The sequence below is a fragment of the Channa argus genome, chromosome 4 (genome assembly GCF_033026475.1).
Source record: "Channa argus isolate prfri chromosome 4, Channa argus male v1.0, whole genome shotgun sequence".
NCBI classification, from domain to species: domain Eukaryota; kingdom Metazoa; phylum Chordata; class Actinopteri; order Anabantiformes; family Channidae; genus Channa; species Channa argus.
The window spans coordinates 19,733,189-19,751,273 of NC_090200.1; the positions used below are offsets into that span (position 1 = coordinate 19,733,189).

The 18,085-nt window shown below is 38.2% G+C and overlaps 3 protein-coding genes across 5 annotated transcripts; 2 read left to right on the forward strand and 1 right to left on the reverse strand.

Moving 5' to 3' along the window:
• Nucleotides 1–81: 81 nt before the first annotated feature.
• zgc:123278 (uncharacterized protein LOC641569 homolog) lies at nucleotides 82–2,820 on the forward strand. 2 transcript variants are annotated; one of them, XM_067502129.1, is made up of 7 exons: nucleotides 82–333; nucleotides 720–893; nucleotides 1,027–1,068; nucleotides 1,167–1,232; nucleotides 1,422–1,582; nucleotides 1,698–1,800; nucleotides 2,021–2,820. In XM_067502129.1, the coding sequence occupies exons 3-7, from the start codon at nucleotides 1,053–1,055 to the stop codon at nucleotides 2,137–2,139; spliced, it is 465 nt and encodes a 154-aa protein (XP_067358230.1). In that variant the 5' UTR covers nucleotides 82–333; nucleotides 720–893; nucleotides 1,027–1,052; the 3' UTR covers nucleotides 2,140–2,820. The 2 variants fall into 2 exon arrangements, with proteins under 2 accessions (XP_067358230.1, XP_067358228.1); XM_067502127.1 differs by having other exon boundaries at nucleotides 984–1,068; nucleotides 2,021–2,818.
• Nucleotides 2,821–3,339: 519 nt separating this feature from the next.
• On the forward strand, nucleotides 3,340–11,863 carry tsg101a (tumor susceptibility 101a). 2 transcript variants are annotated; one of them, XM_067502124.1, is made up of 10 exons: nucleotides 3,340–3,754; nucleotides 4,485–4,578; nucleotides 4,686–4,751; nucleotides 5,391–5,554; nucleotides 5,858–5,984; nucleotides 7,142–7,199; nucleotides 7,391–7,485; nucleotides 9,163–9,365; nucleotides 9,470–9,709; nucleotides 9,814–11,863. In XM_067502124.1, the coding sequence occupies exons 1-10, from the start codon at nucleotides 3,713–3,715 to the stop codon at nucleotides 9,901–9,903; spliced, it is 1,179 nt and encodes a 392-aa protein (XP_067358225.1). In that variant the 5' UTR covers nucleotides 3,340–3,712; the 3' UTR covers nucleotides 9,904–11,863. The 2 variants fall into 2 exon arrangements, with proteins under 2 accessions (XP_067358225.1, XP_067358226.1); XM_067502125.1 differs by having other exon boundaries at nucleotides 3,341–3,754; nucleotides 4,485–4,572.
• On the reverse strand, nucleotides 11,527–17,414 carry ldha (lactate dehydrogenase A4). The gene is made up of 8 exons (XM_067502126.1): nucleotides 17,270–17,414; nucleotides 15,357–15,482; nucleotides 14,725–14,842; nucleotides 14,432–14,605; nucleotides 14,130–14,303; nucleotides 13,884–14,001; nucleotides 12,708–12,831; nucleotides 11,527–12,612 (listed from the first exon to the last, which is right to left on the reverse strand). The coding sequence occupies exons 2-8, from the start codon at nucleotides 15,480–15,482 to the stop codon at nucleotides 12,448–12,450; spliced, it is 999 nt and encodes a 332-aa protein (XP_067358227.1). The 5' UTR covers nucleotides 17,270–17,414; the 3' UTR covers nucleotides 11,527–12,447.
• Between the last annotated feature and the right edge of the window lie 671 nt (nucleotides 17,415–18,085).

The window sequence follows — 18,085 nt, forward strand, 5'->3', positions numbered from 1 at the left end:
TTATGTTTGAGTGAGCAAACTGTTGACAATGTTGTTTTAAAAAAAGGTATAATGCTAAAGCTAAAAACTATTGCAATATATAAATTCTGACACATACATTTTCCCTGTTTTGACTAGAATTATAGTATCATGCAGTTTACGCAATGCGATGAAGTACAGCTGCAATGAAGGTACAAAGAGCAGTCATAAATGTAGTTGTGTTTACACCATAGTTTTATGATCAGCAGGAACTATGAAAAGTTGTATGATAATTTGAACAGGGCAAACATTTTATTTCTTTAGAGAATGAAAGATTTTAACATTAATGTTTCTGTAAATCTGACTTGGAATCAGGTATGATTCATATTTGTCAACTAAAAATTATTGAAGGAAAATTTTAAGTGAATGTGTCATTTATAGACTTTGAAAATGAAAAATTGATCTATAAAAGCAATCCTACATATTATTGAATGAAAACCCAATGATCAATCACACAAGATTCTTTTTAATTTGTACTTTGTTTAAAAAAAAAAAAGTTTAGTCCCGTGTGGATCCACTACAGTAAAAGAGGCATCAAAATGTACTCTAGATCGATAAACTAGACAGCTTACCACCAATAAATAATTATTTAATAAAAATATATGTTATATATTGGTTTATTCGGTCAACATTTTTCTGTGTTCCTGTTTTCTTTGCTCGACCCACTTATTTCTGAGCCTTTTCTGTTACTGGCTTTCCAGGATCATAAAGATATGAGCTTATCCATAAACCAAGCCAGACGGTGAATCGAAGGCTGGTGACTGTTAGTGATTAAAAAAAGACAGAGAAAGAGTTTCTCTTTTTCTTTTGAGTGGTACTTAATCTTCTTAATCATGCCGTATTCCGAGGATACAATTAGGAAAATGCTCCCTAAGGTAAGAAAAATCATTAACAGTTGAAAGAAGAATGAATTATTTCTGCATATTCTTTTTTAAATGTTTGGTTTTCGCCCTTTCGATTTAAAGACTTATCTACGCAAACATGTGGCCCATGAAATATATGTTGCAGTGTCTCACTTCAAAAACCTTGTGCCCATGATGGACAAATACGGTAAACAACAAGAACATATATCTGAAGATATACAGCATGTGGATGATTTAAACTAGTACACCAAATTATATGTCCACTTTTTAAAAATGTTTTTATAGTGTACAATGATGGAATCCAAAAACTCATGATGAGTCTAACTGGAACTATTCCTGTTCTGTTTGAAGGTAACAATGACTTTGCATTTTCTGTTTGTATTTGTATGTGATCCCTATGAAAAGCCAAATTATAAATCGTAGCTCACCTTGAGATGGATTCAGATCAATTTAAAACAAAAATAAAAATAAACATTTATAATAGATATTAATTTTATCATATGCAAGTTAAATACTAAACTTTTCATTTTCCTATAAAAGATAAAGTCTACAAAATACCCATATGCCTGTGGATTGAGGAAACCTACCCCCAGACTGCCCCGATCTGCTACATCAGACCCACATGTGAGATGATGCTCCTCAGAGGAAAGTATGTCTCCAACAATGGTGAAGTCATGCTGCCTTACCTGCAGGAGTGGAATGTAAGAACTAAAACATTAGCTTGTATATTAGGGCTGCGTGCTATAACAGACAAATAGGTAAATAGAGCTTTTCAGACATGCAACATTGGGATTGATTTTTTCTTTCCGTTGTCAGAGTGACTGTGACCTGGTGAGTCTATTGCAGGTGATGGCTGTCATTTTTGGAGACTTCCCTCCCGTGTGTTTGCGACCTCATTTGGAACCAGAACAAGCTTCTTGTAAGCACCGCTCTCACAGACAGAAAACAATCCTGTACCCTTGTTTCAAAACAACAATATCACCTATGCCCTTGATACAAACGTATGTTGATAAGACAGATCCAAGGCTCATATCTAGGCCACGCCTGATACCTAAAGTAATATACGGCTGAAAAAAACCTTCTTCAACATGTTTATAAATTGTGTGACTAATAATAACCTTTCCCAAATATTTTCTTAGGTTGGCTACAAGTCAACAAACAAGCAGAGGTGGACAAACAGATAGATGGAAGTGTGTATTTGTCCTTAGCAAGAGAAGATGGTAAATCCTTCCAGCAAGAAAATGAAACCAACTGTTAGTCTTTTGTGGTATTTCACCATAATTTGTGAAAATAAGTGTGTGTTGCCTACAAAATGTTTCTTGCATTGTTTAGCATTTTGTCAATTTGTTATTTTATGGTTCATTAGTTCATTATTACAGACAAATACACAAATACAAAAAAACACAGCAAGCTACAGAGAATAGAATAAAATATAATTTCTAACAATCCTGTAATGAAACTTGAAAACAGTACTGCTTACTCATCACTGTAAATCCACTTTCTTGTTTGTTGATGTTACTCTTTAACAGATAATTACTCCTTGTTCAGAGATTTTACTACAAGTATTAGCTAAAGCCTAGATTAACCACAGCATTTCACAGAGATTCAAAGTCAAAATTATTTCCAAAGACAGGATTAATATCTGTCATTGTGAAAATTAATTCATTTATTCATTTATTTTGTATTAATAACCATATAAAGGAAACAGTTTAATTAAGATTTCAATTGTTGAGAATTTACATATTTACAAGTATAAATAATTTAATTACCCACTTTAGAGTTTATATAAATTAACTTCTGTGTTTCTTAATTGCATTTACAGCAGTCGAAGTGATTCTAGTTCCCGATTTGTTTAAACATGTCACGTGAGAGTGTGTAACGAGGAAGTGAAGTGTCTGAAGTGTGGAAGAGAGTAAACACTGCTGAAGCAAGCGATCCGTCTCCATCTTGCACTTCTTTGTTAAAAGTGATTCAACCACCACACATTAAACCCACACATTACATTACTTACTTAAAGTCATTTTGACCTTTTATGTAGACACGTGAGTTTTTAGAAAATAACAAAACTAGTTTTGTTTTTAGAATAATAAAATATACCAATACATTATGAGAATGAAACAATACGTATTTAAAATCAGATTTTATTCCAAATAATTTTAGCTGGCCATTATGTGTCTGGTTTGATCTAGCTTTTTGGATTGTCTGAGGTCAACACTACTGTCTTTTTGATCATGTTTCTTGTTGTCTTTTTTGTTATTTCTTTGGCGTTTTATGTGTTGTCGATTTTCTTCTCTTAACGTTTCTTTATTTTTTCGGTCAAAATTTCTATGTCGTTATCATCACTGTAAAGAAAAAAAAAAGATTTTTAATAATATTTAGTATTAAGGTATCGGTCTGTACCCCATGGGCCCAGGAGCTACACTTTGGGAACCGCCCATCTAGTACTGATGTCACACGCGCACAGGAAGCTGTAAAGTGGATTACCGGAAATTCCTTTTGTTGATCATCGGATATCTGTTTTCCGGCCTTTTTTCTTTTTACAGCTATCCATCACCTGTTTCGGTTTAGTCTTTAATACATTTTTGAAAAGTGACGCGTCAACAACAGGGGGCTACTGGTGCTGGACTAAGAGGGTTTGGTGTCGACATCAAATCAGCTTAGTAACGGGAGTCAGGCGCGCGGCCGGGCTAACCTTAGCCTAGCATTCACTGGAATCTTTCTAGCTAGTGTTAGTTTGTGTCCACCTAGTTGTCGGTTCAGCAAGCGCAAATAATCAGTTGTTGATTCACTTATCTCGTTAACAAAAGAGGTTGAACAAACACTTGGCAACCATGGCAGTTGTCAACGAAGGTGTCCTGAAGAAAATGCTGAAGGTAAATCTACTCTCTAATTATTGCTAACACTAACTTAGTTCGCTAATTGGCTAGCGGTACTCCCAGCGATGTCAAAACATGACAGCAAGTTACTTCGCAGGCTAAGAGTTCCTGAAATGGGTATGCCCATTAAACAGCCCCTTAGTGCGGTAAATATTGGCGATGGCTCACGCAGATTATGATATATACTATTCTTATGTAACATTTTACAATGTAGCTTGCTACCTAGCTAACATTCCTAACAAACGTTAGTTAGCCTAAAACAAATGTTACAATTCCCAATATTTTATTTATGGCTGCTCTTCAAATGTCGTTTTTACAGCAATGATCCCACATTCTTATGAGTTGAGAACATCATTTGTAGAACAATTTTGACTTGTACTAACTAACTGAAGGAAATACCACATTGTTATCTATTTCTGTGTTTAATAAATAACTTTAGATAGCTACTTTCCCTCGTGATCAATAAAGTATCTATCTAAGTATATGTGGGCATTTAAAACGTGAAAAAAAAACCAATACATATATTATACATTTATAAGAAGGAAAGTATAACTGGCTATACGGGCATTGCCAGAATTACTGCTTAATGTTAAGCAAACAGCTAATCCAGCGGCTAATACAGAAAAAAACAATAAGGTCAGTTTCTAAACCAGAATATCATCAATTGTGTCTGAACTTTCAGTATACTAACATACATAGTCTCACTTATTTTGTTGTCATTTTCTAGCAATACAAATACAGGGATCTGACAGTTCGTGAGATAACCAATGTCATCTCGCAGTACAAGGACTTGAAGCCAGTTATGGATGCTTATGGTAAATGTAATAACATTAGTATCTTACTTTTGATTCTTACCTATATACTGTATGATGGTGCGTGTGTGTATATATAGTTGTGATAATTGACACGAGATCTTATTGTATTTCAGTTTTTAATGATGGCTCCACACGAGACCTGATGAGCTTGACAGGAACTGTCCCAGTAAGCTACAGAGGTAAAAAAAAAAAATGGTTCTCTTGCTTTCTAAAGACAAATGTTCCTTTTTAGAACTAGACATTTTATGTATTTATCTGTATGAATAATCTACAAAATATTTATACTTTTTTGAGTGCTTGCTCTAATTCCCATTTTCTATAAAACAAATGTCATCATCCACATGAAATACCTCTTTATGTCAGAGAGTGTTGGGGAAATGAGCAGTATCAACCCGAATACATGCAATTTCAGAAGAAGCATGTGATGTGTAACTGCAAACAAAGTGTACATACTTTGTTATTATGCTACCATATGATATTAGTGTGGCACTTCTTACTATAATCTTCTGAGATCGACAGTTTAAATTACAATCAAGGAATATATTTAAGAAATGTGTTCTTACAAGCGATCTTCCGGTGAGTTTAAAGCCTTTAAGTTGGGGTATAAAGGGATAGTCGCAGAAGATTTCTTAGAAACTATAATCCTCTATATAATAAATATTTCACAATCTGTTACTTTCAAGTACAGATCTTTTGTGCCCCTGGAAACACAATAGATGTCATACCTCAGATTCACTAGGTGTAAAGGGTATAACCTAATAAAAATGTTGTTAAATAAATAAAAGTCATGTTTTAACACGTGTATGTGTTTTACGTAGGCAATGTCTACAATATCCCAGTGTGTCTGTGGTTGCTGGACACATATCCCTACAACCCTCCCATATGTTTTGTCAAACCTACCAGTGCCATGATGATAAAAACTGGCAAGCACATCGATGCCAATGGCAAAATCTATCTGCCTTATCTACATGAGTGGAAACATGTAAGTGAGCTGTCTTCAGCTAGTTTTCTTTGATTGTCTGTAACAGTCTATGCTAATTACATTTTTTTGGATAACAGTAAATCTTCGGAGGGATATTTTGAATATGTCTATGACTCTGCAGTAGTAATCACCAAAAAATGTGACAAACATGAGAGCCATGAATTGAACTGTGGCTCTAGATTCAATTAGCATTTTCACCCGCCTGTTGGTTTTGTTGTTTATTTTTGTTGTTACAACAGAAATTAGTTGTTAAATTTGTTGTTAAAATTTTTAGTCAAACCTACCCTACTGTGTATCTTACAGCCTCAGTCAGACCTGTACGGGCTGATTCAGGTGATGATAGTGGTGTTTGGAGAGGAGCCTCCTGTCTTTTCTCGTCCCACCACACAAGCCCCTTACCAAGCCTTCCAAGCAGCTGGACCTCCAAACTGTGAGTAACCTTAATACTTTTTGTACACATGCTAATCTGAGTGGCCAAGGAATTTTTGAATGATGAGAATGTGTTTCTAAAATGTTGTCTAACTATCAATGACATTTGACTTAATATTAGAAACACTTTTTTGAATAAATCCTGTGCAACAAATTATAGCCTCCTAAAAATTAAGCTGAGTCAATGGCTAACTACAACATTTAAGGCAGAATAAAAATATTTAGGGAGGTAGGAATAATCTGCTATGCAAATCTAAATGTATGACTTATCTAAATATTTATTAAAATTAGATTTCAAAGGCCAATATTGCAGTTTACAAAAAGCAAGTTTTTTTTATAGTTACATGCATTTATTCTTTGATTTTCTTTTATTAATGTAAATCATTACAGTACTTAAATATTTTCTGGTGGAAGTATTAAGAAGTTTCTGTTTTTTAAAAAATATGTATTTTTGTCTCATATAAAGAAGTAGTAGGTATTCTTTAAAGAAATTGCTTCAAGTAGGTCATCTGGGCATAAATTAAGCATGTGAGTTTGTTCTTAAGTTAGAGAATGGAGCATCTTTTAACAAAGTTGCATTGGTAACACTGTCACAAATAAAAGGCAATATATTGTCTCACTAGAAAGATATTATTGCAAATGTATATTTTTAAAAAGACTTTGAAATTGATCGTTTTTAAATGACGCATTTAATTTCTTCAGCACCAGCTGAAGCTCAGGTACCACAATAGAATTGCATCAGCTTCACTGGCTAAGTAGACTAACACAGAAGGAATTTTCTTTATGGTTGCTCTCAAGGACAATACAAGTAAACAAAATACAGACAATATACGTGACAATTACAGACCTAATGAAAGTAACAGCTATAGACAATAAAAAAATGCCTTAAAGAAGTCAAACCCAGGTGCAGTATGTTTGGCTTTTTCATAATATTAAGTAAATTCTGTTGCTAATGTTTATATTTACACGTCTTTTTTTAAATGCATACATTTCAATGATTCACTTATTTTCATAAGCACTAGATGGAGCTCAGATACCACAATAGCACGCAAATTGTAAGTGAATAAAAATGTCTCTGTAAGACGGCAACACAGAAACAAAATGTTTTGACCCCTGTGTCCTCAGACCTGATTGTTTCACTGTATCTCTTTCCCTCAGCTTCCTACATGCCTGGCATGCCCACAGTGTCACCCTACAGCGCAAATCCCACTCCAGGGTAAGCGATCCTGTTGTGGTATACTTGTCTTTGTGACTTTTCGGAAACACATCACACAGTGTATTGCTAAAACACTGTAAAACTCTCTCATTTATGGAGGGTAATAGCAATAAGGTGTTTAATTGTTTTGAAAATAGAAACACAAAGCATGAAGTATATGTTAACTGTTTATGTCTTATAACTATTTGCAGTGGCTATCCAACATATCAGTATCCAGGGGGCAACTCTTATCCAGGCACTACTGGCCCTGCACACTACCCTGCCCAGACACCGGTCTCCACAGTGGGTATGTGGTATATTTAGTATCTAGTGTGTTTTATTTCTGCTTTATCTTATTGGCACATTTAAAAGTAGATATTTGCACAGGTTTCATAAAACACAAACACAGCCAAGATACACATGAACACGTTTACACAAAAACTCCTACGGCTTGCATTTTTATATGCATGCCCATTTTTTTAGTTCCACTTATAAATTAGCATTTTGATTAATTTTGAGAAATATGTATTAATACTCAATCTTACATCAGTTTACAAGCCAAGGATAAGTCGCCTTTTGAGGAAAAAAAAATCCCTGAAGTAACACACTTCTGTGTGACTTTGGGGGCACGCTGAGCTGCAAGTGAAAGGTCATTACTGTAACTAGAGTGGAGAGCATTAAAGGCCAAAGAGGAACAGTCCCCTCCCCCTGCACTTTACATCTCAGAAGCACACAGCACTATATTTAGGATGGGAACAGTAACTCCACACAAAGGCAGACTTGATCATAGGACTCTTCTGCTGTCCCAACATCAGGCAGCACCAGTCAGGCACTAATCAAGAACCTGAATGCAGGAGCAGTTTGAGATTCTATATTTAGAAAATGAAAAGAAACGGGTTTGCCTCTAGACTCCTCAGATCTCAAGGCTGAATCAACTCTGACATTTGTTGTGCTGACTCCAGACTGTAACTATGGTGGTTTTGCCTTTGAATGCATCTGTCGTTGCAATTAAAATTGAATAATCTGGTATTTGTCAGGTTTTAATTTAAGATGGTGTCTCATTTTAAATTTGATGCTATGATCAATATAAGATGATAAAAGTTCTGTAATGCTAAGAAGTTTATCTTTGAGTTTATAATTTTTCCCAGTGTAAAACCAGAGAAGTCTATAAACTCAAGGAACAAGGGCAAAAATCAGTGTTGAATGACTGTAATCTTTGGGCCTACAGGCAGCATTGTATTAAACACAGATACAATTATCCAGTGGAAATCACTGTGTGGGCTCAGGAACTAAAAATTCCTCAAAATTATTGTCAGTGAGCACAGTTTGTATGGACACTGTCATCTTGGCTAAAGAGGACATGAGCATCTAACTTGTTATTAGCCTCCAAGTTTAAAAGCTAGCTGCTCTGGTGCTGTGGTGGTGCATTATTTCACCTTTACAACATCACGGCAGCATCAGCATGGCTCATGCTACATCATTGCTCGTATGGCAAGACAAGTTCATTTTACATAGCACATTTCATACACAAAAGTGTGTATGAAAAAGTGTAGTCCAGGTACTAAACTAGCCTGCCCAGAGTCAAGACCTGTTCCCCACTGATAAATCATTTAGAACATTATTAGGTATAATATAATATGAAGTCTTGCTTTATATTATATTAAACCTAATAATGGTGGAAAATATTAGCTTTCACATTTAAAACAATTGGTCTTGTTAGTTTCCAAACACAAAGTGTTTAACAAAGAGGTGATGCAGTGTAATTTCGTTAATCTAGCCTTTATGCCAGTGATGTGGTCAGTGGTCATTTTTTTTGCTCTGGGTCTACATACCTGCAGGAGGATGTGTTTCTACTTTATTATTTAACCTTTCTAGGTTAGTATTGTATATTATTTAATTATAATAATCTGTTCATTGGATTGTGTGGAGCGACATGGCTTCCATTTCTTCCATTTTTTCATCCATCCATCTTTTACATCTTAAGGTCCAAGCAGAGATGGCACTATTGGTGAAGACACCATCCGTGCTTCTCTGATTTCCGCTGTAAGTGACAAGCTTCGCTGGAGGATGAAGGAGGAGATGGACAGAGCTCAGGCTGAGCTGGACGCACTGAAGCGAACAGAAGAGGACCTGAAGAAAGGTCATCAGAAACTGGAGGACATGGTCTCAAGACTGGACCAGGAAGTGGTGAGAAATTCTTTTGTCCTTTACCATGTCCTTGTCCTTTTACCAAAAAAAAAAACAACACATTTTAAATGATATTGTTATGTGGTTGTAATTATTCTTTCTAGTCTGAGGTTGACAGAAACATCGAGCTGCTAAAAAAAAAGGATGAGGAGCTGAGTGAGGCCTTGGAGAAGATGGAGAACCAGTCAGAAAACAATGACATTGATGATGTCATCGTGCCCACAGCTCCACTGTACAAACAAATTCTGAACCTATATGCTGAGGAGAATGCGATTGAGGATACTATCTTCTACCTGGGGGAGGCCCTTCGCAGGGGCGTCATAGACCTAGAAGTTTTTCTTAAGGTGACAACTTAAACCAGACCACAATCAAATTCACAAGGCAAATGAGCATAAACACACTTTAGCCCTCTGTGGTTTGTATTGACTTTGTCTCTCTTTTGTTACAGCATGTACGCCTTCTGTCCAGGAAGCAGTTTCAGCTTCGTGCCCTCATGCAAAAAGCTCGCAAGACTGCCGGCCTTAGTGACCTCTACTGACCCACTCTGAATGACTGGGAAAACTTCTCTCTTTATGCTCTCTTACTCTCTCCTCTTCCCCCCCTCGTTTGATTCACTTTTTAATGTCTTGTATTTCAAACCGCTGCTACTTTTTTAAATTATCTAAAAACATCTTCTTGTGAGACAGAAAATGTCATAGCAGCAGCATTTATTAAGAATTAAACTGTCTTGTTTAACACAGTTAAATCTCAGACTGTGAGGCCAGAGTTGTAGTGTGACACCATTGGTGTTATCTGACCAAATACTAGATCATTATGCGGTAACAGACATGACACCATTAATTTTGGGCGTAATATTATATGCAAACCAGTCACCACACTGTTTGACACAAAAAAACTGTTTAGGACATGAGGTGTGAGCTTACTGTGTGTACAGTATATGTGACATTTGCCCCAGGTGTTTTTGGTTTAACCACACTGTTGGCTTACTGTGGCTCAGTGTGTTGATCTGTATATGCTGCATTGTGGGGTAGCCCACTAATTCTTTGAGCAGTGTTTTTGCCAGACAAAGTCATTTGTCTAGTAAGCACAAATTGTTAGAGCAAGTAGATAGGGGCCTTGTAGAGAGCCCCAAATGTCCGCGCCCGTCATGATCAAAAGGTTAGGCTCTGATATAAATACCCTGGGGAAACTTTCAAAAAGGACATAGGTTAAGCCTCAAGTTTTAATACTGCATTAGGTCTGGTCATGTTCATTAGCGATGGAGTCAAAGGGATCCCTTTCATACAGTAGAAGTGCTGAACATAAACTGTGTTTCTTCACTGTTTGACTTTGTTCATGAGCTGAGTTTTAGTTCACATGTCTTTTGTCCAGCCTATGTTCTACATGTGTCTTTACAGCTCTGTTAACAAGGTTCTTTTTCAGCTTCTTGGTTCTGCCCTACAGTTTGATTGCATTAATCTGTTAGTTAACCACAGTGGCTCTTTTGCTCTCGAAAATGTTTCCTAATTAAGGTGGAAGGTGCTCTTAAAACTTAATTTTCACATATTACAAAGGAAACTCTTTTTTTCTTCTGTATTACTTTGTTTTCCTACTGCTGTTCACTCATTCTCAGTCCTGCTGAGAAATTTCTCTTTCAGTAAAAACCTGTGAATAAAGTGTTAGGGGGTACAAAAAAAACTAAATTATAGTAATCAAAAAGTTAACTTATGTAAAATTGTCAAACAGGTTTCATTTAAATTAGCCTCTTACTAAATGCACTTTCCATTGTATTATAGAATCTTTTTCTTTTCAATTCAACCATAGATCACCTATTTTATATCTGTAGATTAATGTAAATCAATCCAAATAAAATCTGATTTAATGGTTTGATTATTTCATTATTCAGTCTAAGTGATGGGTTAGTAGTCACAAAAGTTAATTTTTACTGCCTAACAAATGCTTGTGAAAGTTCAAAGAAACCATTTGTAAATAAGTGACTAAGAATCCAGTGTTTCACTTAAATACTGGCACTTGTCAGCAGGGGCTGAGCTGTCAGATGCAAATTTTGATGTGTTGTCCTATAGCCATGTACCAAAAGCAGCCCTGTGAACAGCCTTTTTTCTAAACTGGACAAATGTAGAGAAGACAGATTTGTTACTTGTAGTCTGGCAGGTTTATTTGATAATACAAAAACAATTCCACTTGATGTTACAGTTCCTCTGTGAGAATTTGATCATATCTAATGTAGCAATACATATTTTGATTAAGTTAAATAGAAGTTCTCTTGTTGCCCTTCAAGAGGCAGGTGGAATATATTAAAAACACATTAAATTTAGGGTGCAAGAACACTTTACCTTCTGTTATATTCATAACTTGACCCTGAGTCATGACCCTAGCAGACATTACTATTGGCCCTTAATTATGGCAAGGAACCTGGGTAGCAACCCTGGGAAATCTCTCAGATGCATCCTCTTAGAAGTACTATAAACCTTGCCTTTTAAGTAGCTGATAGTGAACTTCTGGTTTGGTAAAAAGCCTTCAATGCCAGCCTGTAGATTTCACATGGCATTTAAATAAGGTACTTTGGTATCACTGGTGTTTGCAGCAGTTTTGTACAACTATACTGTATAGCTGGTGAGCAAACCCTCAGAGAATGGAATGTCTCCATTACATTTTGAAAAAAAAAAAAAAAAATCCAGAGATTACCAAGTGGGAAAAACCTACAAACAAGGAGTGAAGAAGCAGCAACAGTACACAACATACAGTACATAGAATCTTTATGCTTAATATGTAAAGACCTTACAAGTGATGTAACAGGACAAACACAAATCCATCCCAAAAGGTACAGGTTGCGTTTTTATGAATTCAGACAGGGACAGACAAGGACATGGGTGGCAAGGGAAACAACTGACACCAATATGTAAATATCTCAAGGCAACATCTAGGGTTGACTGTTTAGCTACAAACACTGCCTTTTTTTTTTTAATATTCAGAGGTTTCACTTTCCCGTTGCCGTCGGAAACACAGCAGGTATGCAAGGAAGGCATCAACCATAGTGTATAGGTTGTTCCAACCTCGACTGGAGAAATCAGAGGAGTGCTCTTCACAGGGTGAGCTCTTTCTGTACACCCCACAGGGTCTCAGCACTCTGCACCAGCTGCTTTTCCTCATCAGGCTTCAGTGTCATGTGAATGACATCAGTCAGGCCACTGTTGCCCAGCACACAAGGGATGCTCAGGAAGACTTCATCCTTCACGCCATGCATACCCTTGGAGGAGTGGACATGGTTAGCAGGTAATTTATGACTGCAGATTATACAATATGTTTTGCAAACAGTATATGCCTTGCTGTTATGGTCCTTACCTGGACCAGGGTGGACACAGGGTGCACTTTGTGCAGGTTTTTAATGATGCTCTCCACCAAGTCTGCCACAGACATGCCAATGGCCCAGGAGGTGTAGCCCTTCAGCTTGATAACATCATAGGCTCTGCAGTACACATGGGAATAGAAATGAGACCAGAGAAACAGGCCATCAGTTTCTCCATATCTGTTTGCTCCTACCTTGTTTCATTCAATATCCCCCATCCCTCATTCCTGAGGTTTTTTCTAAGAATTCAGCCATTTATCACATAACAAATTTGACTGAAGTCTGTATCCTAGTTCATCAAATGCAGTTTTGCTAGGGACATTTATATTGGTCACTGGGCATTATACAGTGTAGAGCTGAACTTTATGTATGCATCTAGACATTGTATGAGTGTTAGACTGAATACAAGTTTTAAAGTAGGCTTTCAATTGAAATGTGAAAAGAGAAGGATGTCTGCTGGTTTCATGCAATAAAAGAAAAGTCAAAGCCTGTCCATTTAAAGTACTGCTTCTCTTCTGGCCAAGCAGTTTGAGAAATATTCAGATTTCTGTTGCCTTTGTCCCAGTTTTGAAATCATCAACTTCATATCTAAAACCTCTGCAAACATGATAAACCACCTATTGTGTTGTACATGACAGAGCTCCCTGAAAAGTTGACTGGCTGACAAGAGTTTCCTAGTGCAACTTTCAAAAGAATAAAAACTTTACACTAAATCCAACCATTTGATTGGAAAACATGGATAGCTTGTTAAAGTCACTCATGTAAGGGCAACATCTTTCAATGAGGTTTAAATGTTGTCGGTTTTGTGTGCAACAGGTCATAAGCATTAGACAGTTGGCATTAGACAGTTGGCTGCCAGGTTCTAGTGGAACCTCTTAACATACTATACAGCTGCCTCTGTCTCAGTCCTTATTACATTGCTTACCAGGGCTAATCAGGCTTTATAGCATATGTTTCTGAGATTTAGTTTTTAAATTGGAAAAGCAAATCTGAAGTAAATTCTAGAGATCTGTTTCAACAACAAAAAAAAATAAATACTGATGGCCTCCACCTCCATGTTGAATGGATGCTTCTATGCACATGGCTAATTAAACTTAATTGCAATGAAAAATTAGTTTAGGAAGGTGCTTTGGTCTTAGTGGTGGAATTCTTGGCAAATACACTGTACTTACCCAGCAACCACCATCTTGTGAACATCCTTCCAGTTTTCGCCATCATCTTCTGCTCCCATCTTTGGGTTGAGGCTTTGCAGAGAAACTCCAGCAACATTCACACCACTCCACACAGGCACTATGAGAAACAGACACCCAATGGAGCAAAGGGAGTAAATCTTGAATGCACAAATAGAGCCAATCATACAAACAAAGACAGGTACAGTGGAGGGCAAGTAGATTTTATTTTTAGCCAGAGCTACATACCACTTGAGTCTCCATGCTCTCCGATGATCCAGCCATGACAGCTGGAGGGGTGGAGGTGGAGCTTTTCTGCCATGAGGTGGCGGAAACGGGCAGAGTCCAGATTGGTGCCAGAGCCAATGACTCGGTGACGGGGGAAACCACTCAGCTTCCAGGCCACATAGGTCAGGATGTCCACTAATGAGGTAAAGTACAAGGAGAAATTGTTAACGGGACAGAGGTGCTAATGTAACAGACTTCTCCAATTTGAAGCCGCACCACACCCTCCACTTCCACCTCAACTCTTCCTCCTTCACTCCCCCTACCTGGATTAGAGACCACCATCAGGATGCAGTTAGGGCTGTACTTGACAATGTTGGGGATGATAAACTTGAAGATGTTGACATTGCGCTGCACCAGGTTAAGACGGCTCTCGCCCTCCTGCTGGCGGGCACCAGCAGTCACGACCACTACCTTGGAGTTGGCTGTCACACTGTAGTCTGCCAAAGTCACAATAAAAATGTTCTGAATCAGTCTGGATAATTTAGCACAGATTATTCAGCAAGGGCTCATGTTTCATAAGAATTATAACCAAACCGTTATTTTTGTGTATCCTCACCTTTATCAGCTACAATCTTGTGTGTCTTGAGGAAGAGGGATCCGTGCTGCAGGTCCATTACCTCACCCTTCAACTTGTCCTCTATCACATCAACGAGGGCCAATTCGTCACACAAATCCTGATAACACATGCAACACATCCTTGTGACGACTGACCATATACTTTAGTGTGTTATACAGCTAAATTCAAAAAGCTGCTGCTTTACACTAAAATCAATACATCCATGGATGGCTGTTATGTCAGACCTGGTTTCTATTAGCCTCACATCTTTTCTCTGCTGGAACATGCCCAGTTTGTGCATAGTGCAGCATGTGGGATTTGGTTTCCAAACAGCAGTGAATGTGTGTAGTCACCCTCAAAATCTGTTTGACAGCAGCCTTTGCTGGTTTCTCAGTTCAGAGACAGTTTTGATAGCCTTATTTTTCCATTCCCTCTTCTAGCAGGGGTGCTCTGGATTTGCTTACCATTTATGTACATCTAAAATTTAAATTCTCAATGTCCAAAGACACCTTTAACTCAACAAGTAATATCACAGATTAAAATTTTTAAGCTCTTGCATCATTTACTTCCCTCATAGTACACATGCTATCTGCAACACAACCATCAACACTCAACTCTCTTTTTTGTCTCACCTTGAGCAGTATGCTGATGGCTGAAGCCATGCCCACCATGCCGACACCCACCACCGTCACCTTGTTCCTGCTGCCAACAGGCTCCTCCTTCATCACATGAGAGATCAGCTTCTCCTTGGTGGACATCTGCAGAAGATAAAGTGGTTGGAGGAAAAACCCATGTGGAGGTCAAAAAAAGAAAAGGAAGGAGGAGGAGAAAGGGTTGAGTATGGACAGAGTCTAAATAGGGAAAGAATGAGACTGAAGCAGTGCTGCATAATGCATGTGGCAGTTTGAATGCATTAGCAATAACAGGCTTGCTCAAGCATGTACGTGACTGCTCCCTCATCCCACAGTGTCTGAGTCAAACAAGGTTTCCCTTATTTCATCACCATTACAGAGGTGACTCACACATTACTTCCATCAACCACGTTTTACTTTCCAGTCTACCACTCTTCATTACTTCTGGTATGGTTTACGAGCACCTCTCTGGGTCTTCATGGCAGCCACCGTCTGGGGAAGTGCAACAACTGGTCTACACGTAGCACAGGCCATCCTCTGATGACACATGCTACCATTGTAGTTTCCTGATTGGGGAGACATGGCTAAGCACAGGCATTCACATCACCACCCTGACTACACTGGTTTGCTGTGATGTGGAGAGAAGCATGTCATGAGATCCCTTACAGGATTAACATGCAATCCCCCTTTTAAGAGGATAGTAAGACCTTCCATGGTGAGTTTGCACAGAATAGTATTATATGGTATGTGGGACAGTCATACCTTACATCCCTTTAAACAAATTATCTCATTTAGAGCTTAGAAAACTATATTTTTGGACCGGACCATGAGGTGAGCTGGGCTGGCTTTTTACAAGAAGACCCCTTGTACCCCTTGTAATCTATACAGCGAGAGAGAGATTATGTCTAGATTTGGATTCTTAGAATTTGGGGAATTTCTATTTTTTACTAACAATGAGAACAGCTTTATTTATGCTTGTGTTATCATATTTCCACACATACTACATTATGACATTTAAGATGCACAGGTCAGTAAAAGGCCAGTAATAGGCCAGTAATGAGCTCTGATGGGGTGTCAGGTATCACAGCTAAGGTTTAGTATCCGGCCCTTCTCATTACCATTTTGTGGTCGACTAAATATCTTGTGTTGGCACAGCCGAGGTTCAGACGACCGACTCCTCATGCTGGAAGACTTTTAGTGCACACGATGTAATGGGTCTACTGTAGCTGCCAGACGTGGTTAACCACACTGTACCAGATCAGAAGATATAAAGCCAGATAGCAGATTCATAATATAAGTGTCACTTTCCCACATCACTATAAGATCATTGACATGTGCGCAGTGCCAACACTACTCCTAATGAGACTGATTTATGGGCGCTATGAGCCATCATATTGATACAACGCACTTCCTGTTAGCCAGCGGCTCCTCTCAGGATAACGGTGGCCAGTCACCTGAGATCATCATCACAAAACCCTCCAGGATTAGATTACCCGACACATATTGGGATCTGTCTTACAGTACACCTGGATAATCATTCCAAAATAACAGTTACAGGTTAACATCCATAATTACCGGAACTTAATACATTCTAATTAATTTCACAGATGAGCGTTATTGCAACAAATAGGAAGCTGCTTAGTCTACATCCGGTGCCTTCGTCTACCGCATTTCAAAAAAAGTACTTCTTCTAAACTGCGATGTGCACAGAATGAATTCCGACATTAGACATTGGTGCAGCCCGACACCAATCAACATAGACAGCGGCACGTCCCAAGAGTCGGAAAACGCGCATCACCGTCGGCCCCGTCCTAACTATCAGTAAAGAGGCGGATGGGTGGAATTGAATCATTTCCACAGATGGGAACAGGTGTTACTGTTTAAATGTTTAGTCTGACGCGTTATCATCTTACCGTTAAGGTTTAGCTCAAAGGTGAAACGACAGGCAGGAATGTAACAGGTCCTCTTGCAGCCTTTCCTCAGAAGTGGTGCAGCGGTGGCGCTGTCTCGGGCTATTTAAAGGCAGCCCGCCTCCTTGGATGTGACGTATGCGCATATTAATGAGGTCCGCTGCCGTGGGACCATCACTGCGCGTGATCTGTGTCACGTCCGAGGCAGGACGCGGCAGTAAGGCCCTGATCATCATGACCATCATGTCCATCCCTACTACTTAATATTTAGAAATAAGAATATAATAGAAAAGAAAAGGCTCTGCCACGGGACCACTTTACTAATTGTGGAAAAATTCTATGCAGATCTTTAACAGTAGCCTCTGTAACTGTTGATGTAAGACTTATACATTGTGTTTTAGGTGCAGGGCTCTAAATGGAAAAGTAGGCAGTACATGAGCATGAGCTATTTGCACAGACGGGCTCATTATGTAATGTTTTTCCAGACGATCAGGGCTTTAGCGCCCACTGCTGTCTGCATGAAGTCATTACAAGACAACTACAGAATCTGAATGATGAATAGGTTTATTGCATTGTTTTCACTTGGAAGGAATTTGTCTTGGTGAGTTGGTGCACAAGGTAGACACAAGACACAAAAAATACATAAATAATTAAAAATTATTAGGGACCTATCTAAGGGATGCAACAAGCAAAGCAAGAGTAGCATTAATGCAGCTCACTAATAGTGGGATATGAGGCCAAAGTCTGTGTCAGCAGAGAGACCTGGTTCTTCTTGATGAGGCCAATAGCAAACAGGAAGAAACATGTCTTGTGGTGTGA